Genomic DNA, 12,121 nt, shown 5'->3' on the forward strand with positions numbered 1-12,121 from the left:
GGGCAAATTTTATTTGGTTTAACACATAAATGGCACAGTGGTGTAGTGGTTCGCACGGTCGCCTCACAGCAAGAAGGTTTTGGGTTCGAGCCCAGCGGCCGATGAGGGCCTTTCTGTGTGGAGTTTGCATGTTCTCCCCGTGTCTGCGTGGGTTTCCCTCTACAGTCCAAAGACATGCGGTTAGGTTAATATGGGACGGCCTTGGGCTGAGGTGCCCTTGAGCGAGGCACCTAACGTTAGCATGGCTGCCCACTGCTCTGTGTGTGTTCACTGCTTCAGATGGGTTAAATGCAGAGAGGAAATTTCACAAGTGTGTGAAGAATAAAGTTGTGCTTGCTTTCTTTCTTTCTCAACCAAATACACGCGATGGGAGTGGTAAGATGGCGGCCAGATGGCTTCACTCGTCTCTACAGCGGGGAATGGGCTATGAGCTCTCCAGGTTTTATATAGAGCTCAGTGGGATAAACTCGTTGGGTTCACGAGAAGGAATTGGAAAGCTGTATTATTCGGGTTTTCCAGGTCAGAAGTTTTCGTTTTCAGAAAACCGCTAGTCGAAGGTGAAGGCAGTATTTTCTTGGCGGAATCAATGTTCTGAGCACTGCGCGTGTCCGGAAGGGAAGCGGTGTGACACCGTACGGCGCCTGGCCGGTAGAGCTGCAGTAGCAACAGGCCCATGTGGGAGGCGAGCAGCACTTCACTCCCCGGCACCGCGGTAATAACGCTGATATAACTCCTGTGTCTTATGGTGGCGTGTGAGGGACTAAACATGCTGAAAGAGGCGCTGGAAGGACAGGTTACACTCGTGTGTAACACCACCGCCGGTAAGAGAAATTACAGTAAAGTGCTGAGAGAGTGAGAATGACACGCACATTAGCCGCTTAGCTGGCTAGCTGTGTGAGCTCAGGGACAGTGTGCTCGGGAATGAGAGCCGAAGTGCCTTCACACGGTTCAAACCTGCTACCATTCCACTGTCATCTATTCTATACCGCAAACTTCCTGTAGCTACAAAACAGGGGCTGCTTGGATAAAGATTTACTTGTGGTCCAAGCCCAAATTGCTCAGCACTCCCTTAACAAGTGCACTATATCGGCCACTGTGGCGTCTACACTCTTTATAGTGCACTACAAGACTACTACGGAGTCATTTGAAAGTCGACCAAGTCCACATTGCAAGTCCACAGCTGTCTAAAAATTATATCTCTTTCATACTGTATTATATTTAGCAAATTGTAGATAAACCGGTATACATTTTAAAGGTGCCATATGTGTATTTCTTACTAATACAAACAGCAGCATGGTAAAGTATGTAGAAATGATTAAAAACTAATTATTTAAACCATGGCCTCAGGACTAAAGTGTTAAATGGATGAGGAAACTCGCTTGGAAAACAGTTGTTTGTGTTTGGACGAATCACCTGTCTGTCATCTTATTGGCACGCCCTATAGCACTTTAACTCCGCCCTCACTCAACTGGCACCTTAAAGGAGACACGTGCCCCTTTTCCACCAAAGCAGTTCCAGGGCTGGTTCGGGGCCAGTGCTTAGTTTGGAACCGGGTTTTCTGTTTCCACTGACAAAGAACTGGCTCTGGGGCCAGAAAAACCGGTTCCAGGCTAGCACCAACTCTCTGCTGGGCCAGAGGAAAGAACCGCTTACGTCAGCGGGGGGGGGCGGAGTTGTTAAGACCGACAACAATAGCAAGACCGCGAAAGATCGCCATTTTTAAGCGACAAGAAGCAGCAGCTGTACAAACGCAAAGTCATCCATTATTATTATTGTTGTTGTTGTTGCTGCTGCTTCTTCTGTGTTTTTTCTTCGATATTCGCGCCAAGGTTTATGCAAACGTAGCGACGTAACTGACGTATACAGCAACGTAATGACGTGGCTCCCCTTAGCACCGCGAGCTATGGAAAAGCAAACTGGTTCTCAGCTGGCTCGCAAGTTGAACGAGTTGTGAACCAGCACCAGCACCGGCCCCGAACCAGCCCTGGAACTGCTTTGGTGGAAAAGGGATAACGCAGAACCTTTATTTTTTAAATACATTTCTGAGTGGATAGTATCGACATCCATGACACTTGTATGCTGCATAATTGGGAATAAAAAATATTTATTTTTCAGAGTTAAAATCGACCGCGGGCGGTACGGTGGTGTAGTGGTTAGCACTGTCGCCTCACAGCAAGAAGGTCCGGGTTCGAGCCCCATGGCCGGCGAGGGCCTTTCTGTGTGGAGTTTGCATGTTCTCCCCGTGTCCGTGTGGGTTTCCTCCGGGTGCTCCAGTTTCCCCCACAGTCCAAAGACATGCAGGTTAGGTTAACTGGTGACTCTAAATTGACCGTAGGTGTGAATGTGAGTGTGAATGGTTGTCTATGTGTCAGCCCTGTGATGACCTGGCGACTTGTCCAGGGTGTACCCCGCCTTTCGACCGTAGTCAGCTGGGATAGGCTCCAGCTTGCCTGCGACCCTGTAGAACAGGATAAAGCGGCTAGAGATAATGAGATGAGAAAATCGACCGCAAAGTTGGCATTCGAGCTGCCCTGCTGAGCCAGCCAGCCCTGAGTGCGTGACGTCACAGTGGGAACCGGTGCTATAGACCAAAGCCAGACTCGGCAGGCGAGAGTGGTTGCAATGACTTGTCCAGGGTGTACCCCGCCTTTCGACCGTAGTCAGCTGGGATAGGCTCCAGCTTGCCTGCGACCCTGTAGAACAGGATAAAGCGGCTACAGATAATGAGATGAGAAAATCGACCGCAAAGTTGGCATTCGAGCTGCCCTGCTGAGCCAGCCAGCCCTGAGTGCGTGACGTCACAGTGGGAACCGGTGCTATAGACCAAAGCCAGACTCGGCAGGCGAGAGTGGTTGCAATGGCCTCTTCGTTGGGATTTATTGGAGATTCTTCAGATTCCTCAGATAGTAGTACTGTGATAGTCCTGAAATTGGAGTGTGTGTATATGCTACTGCTATTCACGTAGAACTGTATCAGTTTGAACCATCAGAAAGTGAATCCGATAGTAACACGTCGGCCACCTTACGAAATAAAGCCAGAGAACAAAGCCATCTAGAGAACTGGATGGAATTGAACTGACAGTCTCATGTGATGCTCATTAAAACAGGATAGGCGTTATAACTTTTGCAAAGTACATGTACATGCATGCATTTTCACTGATAAAACGTAAAAGGCTAATTAAATAATCAGATGAGCTGAGACAATCACATTCTGAAGCAAATTAAATAATCTTATACCGGAAACTTAAACACAATACAAGTTACATGTATGGTAATGCAGGTGTTGTTGTTATGTAACCAAATGAGAGTCGCATCTTACCCGGCTGTGTTGTTACGTCTTGAAGGCCGATCTTGTGGCCGATTGTTTTTGAAACAATCTGACTTTCAGTTCTCTGTTCATTCACTTCTTCCACGTAAGGGGAAGATATTACTACTGAGGCAAGCATATCCAGCGGAGAAATCTGACGACTGGTCCACTCATTCTCCATTTTCTCCATACTCCGCCATTACTGCTCGGCTCACACTCCGGGAGAATTGGTGCAACTGAACTTGCTTTCCTCTTCTTGTAGTTTTCTTTTCCTTTAATTGTTGGTACTGCACCCTCTTTCAGTACGGGCTTATAGCCAACGCTCCTCAACAGATCAGAGGTCTCGCATGAGTCCTTAGTAAAATGTACAGAGCAGAGGAGAGACCACTTTGTAGGCGCCCAATCCATGAATTTCTCGCAAAACGCCTCCAAATCTTTGCAGTTTGAACATTCTTGGGCCATGAATGCAACTTAAATCCACATTCTATCGTGTTGCTGCACCGGCTAAAAACACATCTATGTGGCATGGCGATAAATTAGCTCAAAATGGAAGCTCGAAGTTGCAGTCAGCTCTGTGTTTTAGTATAGCGGAAATGGCGATGAGACCGATAGACTTTCTGCTGTGACGTTACGGATGTCAAGGTCATTCACTCAGACCGCTACCTATATAAATCACTTTAATCATAAAAATGACTGTGTTAGATTTATTGCTAACGCTTAAAACTATTCCTATGCCATACTTGAGGTCTCAAGGCATTTATAAACAAAAAGTGAGGCCATGCTTCTGCGCATCTCCTTTAATACCACAGGTCAGAGCTTGTAATAGCTTATTATTAAGAAAAAACAGACAGCGAATGACTGCATGTATGAACAGCCTCGTTAATCATTATTATCATTATTATTATTAGCTGGATTTTGTGTTATTTTATATAGTGGTTGAAAGTGATGTCGTCATGACTGTTCTTGCTAATGCCAAGTCTTGTTAGATGTGATGGTGAAGGGTGTGTTTTCATGTCTCTTTTCCTTATGCATCTGTGTCATGCTGTCATTAGTTCAGTATGACTGAAAACACTGCTTGACATTAGTGCGTCGTTAAATATAGACTGTGAAACAACAAATCAGTGGAATACTAACTGCAGCCACCTCAGAGTTCAGCTGCCGCTTTGTTTACAAACTTGATTTGAAGCACTGTGGGTTCCACCATGGAGGCGGGGTCAAGGTGTAAAAAAAAAAATCATTCAGATCTTATTTAATTCCACCTACTTAACCGTTAGAGACTTAATCTGGCAAATTTTGGCAAATGTTACCTAATGCATGTTTAACTGGAGAAATTATATGGGGGTAGTGTCCTGTAATACCAGCGTTACCCACAGTGTGCAGAGATTGAGTTGTGTGTGTGTGTGTGTGGGGGGTCTGTCTGTCTCTCTCTCACTCTCTGTCTGGCGCTGTCGCTCGCTCCGTCTGTCTGTCGCTCGCTCCGTCTGTCTGGCGCTGTCGCTCGCTCCGTCTGTCTGGCGCTGTCGCTCGCGCCGTCTGTCTGGCGCTGTCGCTCGCGCCGTCTGTCTGGCGCTGTCGCTCGCGCCGTCTGTCTGGCGCTGTCGCTCGCGCCGTCTGTCTGGCGCTGTCGCTCGCGCCGTCTGTCTGGCGCTGTCGCTCGCGCTGTCGCTCGCGCTGTCGCTCGCGCCGTCTGTCTGGCGCCATCTTGTTATATTTTGATACAAGAAGAGAGAGACTTGTATAATTATTGTCTAACTGCTTGATATCAAGTTTTAATAGCTTCACTGTTTACCTGTTAGGTTTGATGGAATACTAATTGATTGTACAATATTTTCTCTCTCTCTCTCTCTCTCTCGCAGAGTCTGTGCAGGTGCAGGTAGAGCCAGTAGGCCGCTGGTTTGAAGCCTTTCTGAAGCGCAGGGATAGAAATGTATCCGCTTCGTTCCAGGAGCTGGAGGAGGAAGAGGAGCTGTCTGAGGAGGAAGCAGATGAGGAGTTACAGCTTGAAGAATATCCCATGCTGAAAACACTGGACCCCAAAGACTGGAAGGTGCTGGGGGGGGGGCTAATACATTTATGTGATTTAGCACCAACCTAGTACACTGTATAACAGAGAAAATAGAAGTAATGCTTGAAATATTCAGGCAAAGTAAAACATACAGGTATTTATATGTCTTTATAATACACAAGTTGTAGCATACCCTCTGAAAGATAGTGGATAGATACAATGCTATAGCGTAGCTCCGTGCTGTGCTGTTTGACTGTGGAGTTCACAGACAGTGGCGATGCATGTGGTAAAGTTGTCACTGGTCCCTTACTAGGTGAAGTTCTCACTGTAGCATACCCTCCGAAAGATAGTGGACTTGACTGATGGTTTTCAATATTTATTTCCATAAACCAATTCCATAAAACCAACGTGAGAACTTGTAAAACACAGAAAATACAACAGTTACATTTTATTTCCACTTAGCACTATATATTAAGCAATACACCGAAGCTTCACTACACAGGTGAGCAAAAGAGTTAGCATAGCTTTCTGACACAAATCATCAAAACAAATAAATATGACCATAAACAAACACACTAACCTTGTGCCTCCTCGGTGGGGAGCTATAAAACATTCATCCTCCGTCGCTTTGTTATTAAATTACCATTACTGCTTTATTGCCTCATTTTCCTTTGTTTATCTTGAACCTTTACTGTTTTTATCGTTAGCTCAGTCATTCCGTGATCAAGTCCCCCTTTTTATACCACAAAAACTCAATGCAACAAGGAAGTAAGAAGTCAATTAGCTGTCTTCAAAATAAAAGCTTATTATAACCTTAAGCTCCAAAACGGGCAATATACATATAAAAACAGATGAATTACATTTTCTTATAATAAACTCAAATCATAAAATATATTTATATACAAAATCATATCAAAATGCATTTAAAATAACTATTCGTTTTTAAGATTTAACCTTACAAACAATACAAGCTGCCTTCTAATGGACAAAATGAGAGACAGCAATCATAAAATCAAAAAGGGGTTTGCTACACAAGTAAATATGTGACAGGACATTAGTCAGTATTATTTCTGTCGTGAATGTTGATAGTGATTGCTATAAAATGTTTGTATGTGATGCATTCATAAAATGCAAGATGCACCTGTGTGATGGCGTTTCTTCTGTCTCTCTTTTCTCGTTAACAGAATCAGGATCACTATGCTGTGCTGGGTTTAGCTCATTTGAGGTACAAGGCAACCCAGAAACAGATTAAAGCTGCTCGTAAGTTATTACTGTTCAACAGACTGACATTCTCTCTTATTGTCCTGTTACACACGCTAAATAATCCTCATCGCACTTCATTCAAAATTATTACTGGTGGTTTATTAAGTCGCGAGGTAAATGGTTGATCCTTGCATAATCGTGTAAACTGGTGTCGTTGACCTGTGCACAGATAAAGTAATGGTGCTGAAACATCACCCAGACAAGAGGAAAGCAGCAGGCGAGCAGATTGTGAAAGGAGATAATGATTATTTCACCTGCATAACTAAAGGTTGGTCTTCCACGTGAAGGTGTGTGTGTGCACGCGCGTGCTGTACTGCAGCTTCAACAGCAACAACTTTGTTTTTTGTGACTGTGATTCCAGCAATAGAGATTCTGTCAGACCCTGTGAAGAGGAGAGCGTTCGACAGCGTGGACCCCACCTTTGACAACACGGTGCCCTCCAAAGCAGAGGGCAAAGAGAAATTCTTTGAAGTGTTCGCGCCTGTGTTTGAGCGCAATGCCAGGTCAGTTAGTTATAGTCTCTGTTCTGCACCACAAAGCCTAAAATCACTGGATATCAGCACAAGAGCTGGACGATGTGACGATACAACATTGATATCGTGATAAATGATGTCACAATATGCTTTTCAGACATGATGGATATCGTAGTACTTATTATTCTTATTATTTGTGCTTAATTACAAACTGAACAGATATTGGCTTACATGGTGGTAAAATGTAATTTACTTAAATTTTTAGTATGACTTGCACACTTGATATTTAAATTAAATAGGAAAAAAGTAAATATTTCTTTACATTAAACAGAGATGCCAATCACGACGATTCGTGCGTAGTCACTACGTTTTTGACAGTAGCACTACGAGGTTACGACCGTCTATTCAGTTTATATGGGGTTCATACGATTTTAGCATGGATGCGGTTCGAAACGCGTGAATCTATAAGAGTTCACAATATTTTGCTGGTGTCCGGTACATTTGAGGCCAATTATCGCTTGATAATTCAATATTTTGACTGTATTTATGGTCAAAGTTTGCTTCGATGGGCGCCACCATCTTTGTTGACAAGCATTCTGCGCATGCGCGAATTAATTATCGATGCCGCGATGGAATGTCGAGCAGCGCATGTCACTAGGTATTGAGGGGCTGTCGGGGTGTTGTAACCTCACAAACTATCGCTCAAAACATGAAATCAGGGTTGTCATCCACCCAAAACACCATGTTCCGAATATGCAATGAACGTTTCACGATATATTCGCAAAAAGAAACGAAACACTGTTGGAACTGAAACAGTCTTCTTCTGAAGTAAATCAATCAGAACTGAATAAGTAATCTGACTTGATATTGATGAGATTAAAAGCGAAAGGAAGTTGATAAAAATTAAAAGTAATCAAAGTGACTTGACATTAATCATGGGAATAAAAAGGAAATGGACATGTTCCAGTACAACTATTTGAGTGTTTGCTAATTGAGTGTTCCAGCATATTCTCTATAAACACTGATGGCATGTAATCTGCATTTGTTTAGTAAACTATTTGAGTATTTGCTAATTGAGTGTTCCAGTATGTTATCTATAAATATTGATGGTATGTAATCTGCATTTGTGTAGTAAAGTTAAGAAAATAATATTCACTGTTTGAAAGTTGATTGTATACAAATTACCAGAGAAGTCTTTACTTTGTGTGAATGTGGCGAGTTATTAGTATCACTCATGAGAAAATCATGAGTGATTGTGGTTTGGTTTTATTTTTCAGATAATTGGGGAAAAAAAACCCAAATCAACAATTTTCTCCCCCCAAAACCAACATGTCCCAGTTCGTTTTAGTCACCTGTATTCACTCAGAATGGCCCTAAAAAAGCACCAATTTCCAAAATTTTCTCGGGGGGTTTACAGCGCCCCCCGAACCCCCAGCTGGATTGGACTCGCTACGCGCCCTGCAGGCGCTCCACTCGTATGCATGTGTCACTACACATTGATTTCACAAAAGGTTGGCATCTCTGCATTAAAGTATCCTTGAAATTATTTAAAAAAAGAAAATCAGTGCTGCTGTTTTGCTAGCAGTTTGTGAGCAAACCTGTACATGGTGATATCCAACTAAAATGTGTATTGTAGCAACGCCCTTTTGTTTTGAATTGTGATGCGTTTTTGTCAGTGCATTAAATCACATCTGGCATGTGATTGACAGGTGGTCCACGAAAAAGCACGTCCCCCACTTCGGGTCCATGGACTCCTCCTTTGAGGAAGTGGATAATTTCTATTCTTTTTGGTGAGTTTTGTTGATTTTTGTCTGTACGCAGTACATGATGTAATCCTTAAAGTCAGGATGGGTCATTTTGGAGAAACCAGCAAGATTTTGAAAGTATCCAACTTTTTATTTTTAAATATATATTTTTTTAATATAAAAAGTCCCAGCCCTCTGTCTAAAGCCATGCCTCCAAAATACATGAACGCGCACTGCCTGACTACTGCTGGAGGACAAGTCCATGAGAGAGAATGAATGTGTGTGCGCAGTAGTTGGGATGGGGGGGGTTGGGGTATAATGGATCATTGTCATATCTAACTACCTCATGGTGGACCAAATGAAATGATTAAACGCACATTTTTCAGCCCTGCGACCGCCCCACATGAATTTTTTTTCCTTTTTATTGTCAGAGCATTTGATTTATTCATTGTCAGGATGCAAAGAGCATTTCAAGAAATATAATAAAAAATGCTCCCAAGAATATTACCTACCCTGTCTAAGTGTCAGGAGAGATGGAAGGAACTTTGCCTCGGTTTTCACTTTAGCCGAAAAACAAACAAACAAAAAATGGTAATGTGTTCGTGATAATGGAACATACTTTAAAAAATGATGAATATTATTAAAGAACACACTTTTCCCTGTCTTTTTTTTTTAAATATATGTACAAAAGGTATATGAGGAGTGAGAGATCCACAAGTACACCCTCTTAAAAATTGAATGCAAGTGAGAATAAGTTAGTTATATTGTCTTTCAGATTGTTCAGGTTTAGGTCATAAAAAGAATTTTCCTGACAGCCAATTATTTCTGTTTAGTGGACCAAAAGCTACTGAATTCAAATCACAGACTTCCAATTTTATTAGTTTTTTTTTTTTTAAATAAATAAAACAATTAGTGAATTTCAGGTCACCTGGCCCTAAATTCTCCACTAGTTTTTCCTTCTTCACCATGACCCAATTCAAGATACTGCGTCATGCATGATGTGGTGGGCTTTCCCCGTTCGCGAAAGGCATTGTGGGATACAAATTTGAAACGAGAGGAAAATGGAGGACGCGAATGAAACGTGAAAGACCGACTACAGGAACGGAAAGTGAGAAGAAACGACGTTATGTTGCAAAGGACAGTAAACGCAGGATCAAACTAATAAATATCGGCGGTCAGCGAGCACGTCAGTGCGATCAGCTGTTCATTTAGAATCAGAAACGCTTTTATTGCCAGGTATGTGGACACACACGAGGAATTTGACTCCGGTTCACTTAGCTCTCATAGTACAAACAGATAAAAAAGCGTAAACACAAAACAAGCAAGCAACAACAAAAATAGGTGCATAGTGCAAAGTAATCCAGGTAAGTCAAGTATGGAATAGTTAAATAAATATAAAGTATACAGTGTGCACAGAATGACAGTATGAGTGTGTAGATATTTTACAAGTGATATTACTGATATATGAATCTGGATTTTAGCTGTTCACAGAAAGGATTTCCCTTTTGGTGCAATATGGTGCATAGTGCAAAGATGAATAGTAAATTTAAATAAGTATAAATATAATATAAGTCACAGTGAGCACAGAATGACAGTATGAGTGTGCAGATATTTTGCAAGTGATATCACTGATATATGAATGTGAATTTTAGCTGTTCATCACAGAGACAGCCTGAGGGAAGAAACTGTCCTTGTGTCTGGTTGTTTTTGCATACAGAGATATATATCGCCTCCCTGAGGGGAGAAGATTAAACAGATTGTGACCAGGGTGTGATGGGTCCGCAGAGATGTTACCTGCCCATTTCCTGACTCTGGACAAGTATAAGTCTTGGATGGAGGGCAGGTTGACACCAATAATTTTCTCTGCAGACCTTATTGTCCGTGGCAGTCTGTTCTTCTCCTGTTTGGTGACCGATCCAAACCAAACAGTGATGGAAGAGCAAAGAACAGACTGAATGATGGCAGAGTAGAATTGTGTCAGCAGCTCCTTAGGCAGGTTGAGCTTTCTGAGCTGGCGTAGAAAGTACAACCTCTGCTGGGCCTTTTTAATGATAGTGACTGTTTTTGTCTCCCACTTCAAGTCCTGAGAGATTGTGGAACCCAGAAACCTGAAGCTTTCAACGGCAGTCACAGTGTTGTTGGTGATGGTGATGGGCAGCAGAGTGGGGGGGCTCCTCCTAAAGTCCACTGTCATCTCCACAGTTTTGAGTGTGTTCAGCTCCAGATTGTTCTGACCGCACCACTAGACCAGCCGTTCAACCTCCCGTCTGTATGCAGACTCGTCACCGTCCTGAATGAGGCCGATGACCGTTGTATCGTCTGCAAATTTCAGGAGTTTAACAGACGGGTCTCTTGAGGTGACAGAATGATGTAACTGTCAGTGCACGGTCAAAGTAAACCTGTAGATGGCAGTAATGCAACACTGTGAATGGCAGCTGCTGTAAAACCCAGAAGAAGAAGAAAGTAAACCTGTGCATGCGCACACGGCCTTCCTCTGTCTGTTTGACAGTGTAAAGCAAGTGATTTCATGCATATTATTTGCTCAGGAATCCCCTCAAATTAAATATCTTCCCAGCCACAGAATGGCCTGGTTTGAGATATTACAGAAATAAACATATCACAATGACCAAATTTCAGAGGGAACTAAATTTTACCGATTTTATGAAATCGAAAGGCCATCTAGCTTTAAAAAAAAAAAGTAGAATACAAAATCTACTGCAAACAAGAACTGTTATTCCAAATCATCAAAGCGATGGCCGTAAACAAGATTCGCTGAGACCCGTGCAAGACATTGTAGGACAGAAGTAAAATGTACAGCGGAAATCAAAGTGACCAACATCTGCCAACATTGTCAAAAGACGCACGTGCCCTCTTTTGAATGCTGATGTAATCAAGCCAGAAGTTTTCCCTGTGCCTGAAATCGCTCCCTACTCACTATATAGTAGTGACACCATTTTGTAGTGCTGTCCAAAACCTTAGTGAGAATTATGTGGGAAATGCGCTCAGTATAGTATGTATTTATCACAAAAATACATGCATGTATTTATTATTTTGAAAACCCACCAGCTGCCTGATCTGGCACGTTTTAATTGTGTGACACTAATGACGTAAATACCAGCATGGCGGACTAGTCCTTATCCTGGCGTCTTTCCAACTCTACTCCATGTTGGTTTGAAGTCATATGGAATAATCTCCATCACTGATGAAGCTGGCAAATCTCGAAATTAGTCTAAATTGGAATGATATGGCGATCTGGCCGCTGTGTAAACAGTTTTCAAACTGGGGGCACTGACACTTCACGTTTGAAGTCTCGCACAAGTCTCGTGAAG

The 12,121-nt window shown here is 42.7% G+C and overlaps 1 protein-coding gene across 1 annotated transcript in view; it reads left to right on the forward strand.

Moving 5' to 3' along the window:
* The first annotated feature begins 503 nt into the window (after window positions 1-503).
* dnajc2 (DnaJ (Hsp40) homolog, subfamily C, member 2) overlaps window positions 504-12,121 on the forward strand; it is a 33,977-nt gene continuing 22,359 nt past the window's right edge. The window contains exons 1-6 of the mRNA XM_060914316.1: window positions 504-821; window positions 5,163-5,353; window positions 6,496-6,571; window positions 6,744-6,842; window positions 6,936-7,077; window positions 8,757-8,837. Coding sequence (XP_060770299.1) covers window positions 743-821; window positions 5,163-5,353; window positions 6,496-6,571; window positions 6,744-6,842; window positions 6,936-7,077; window positions 8,757-8,837 — 668 coding nt within the window. The 5' untranslated portion in view covers window positions 504-742. The remainder of the gene's footprint in view (window positions 822-5,162; window positions 5,354-6,495; window positions 6,572-6,743; window positions 6,843-6,935; window positions 7,078-8,756; window positions 8,838-12,121) is intronic.

Source organism: Neoarius graeffei, chromosome 2 (assembly GCF_027579695.1).
Source record: "Neoarius graeffei isolate fNeoGra1 chromosome 2, fNeoGra1.pri, whole genome shotgun sequence".
NCBI lineage: Eukaryota > Metazoa > Chordata > Actinopteri > Siluriformes > Ariidae > Neoarius > Neoarius graeffei.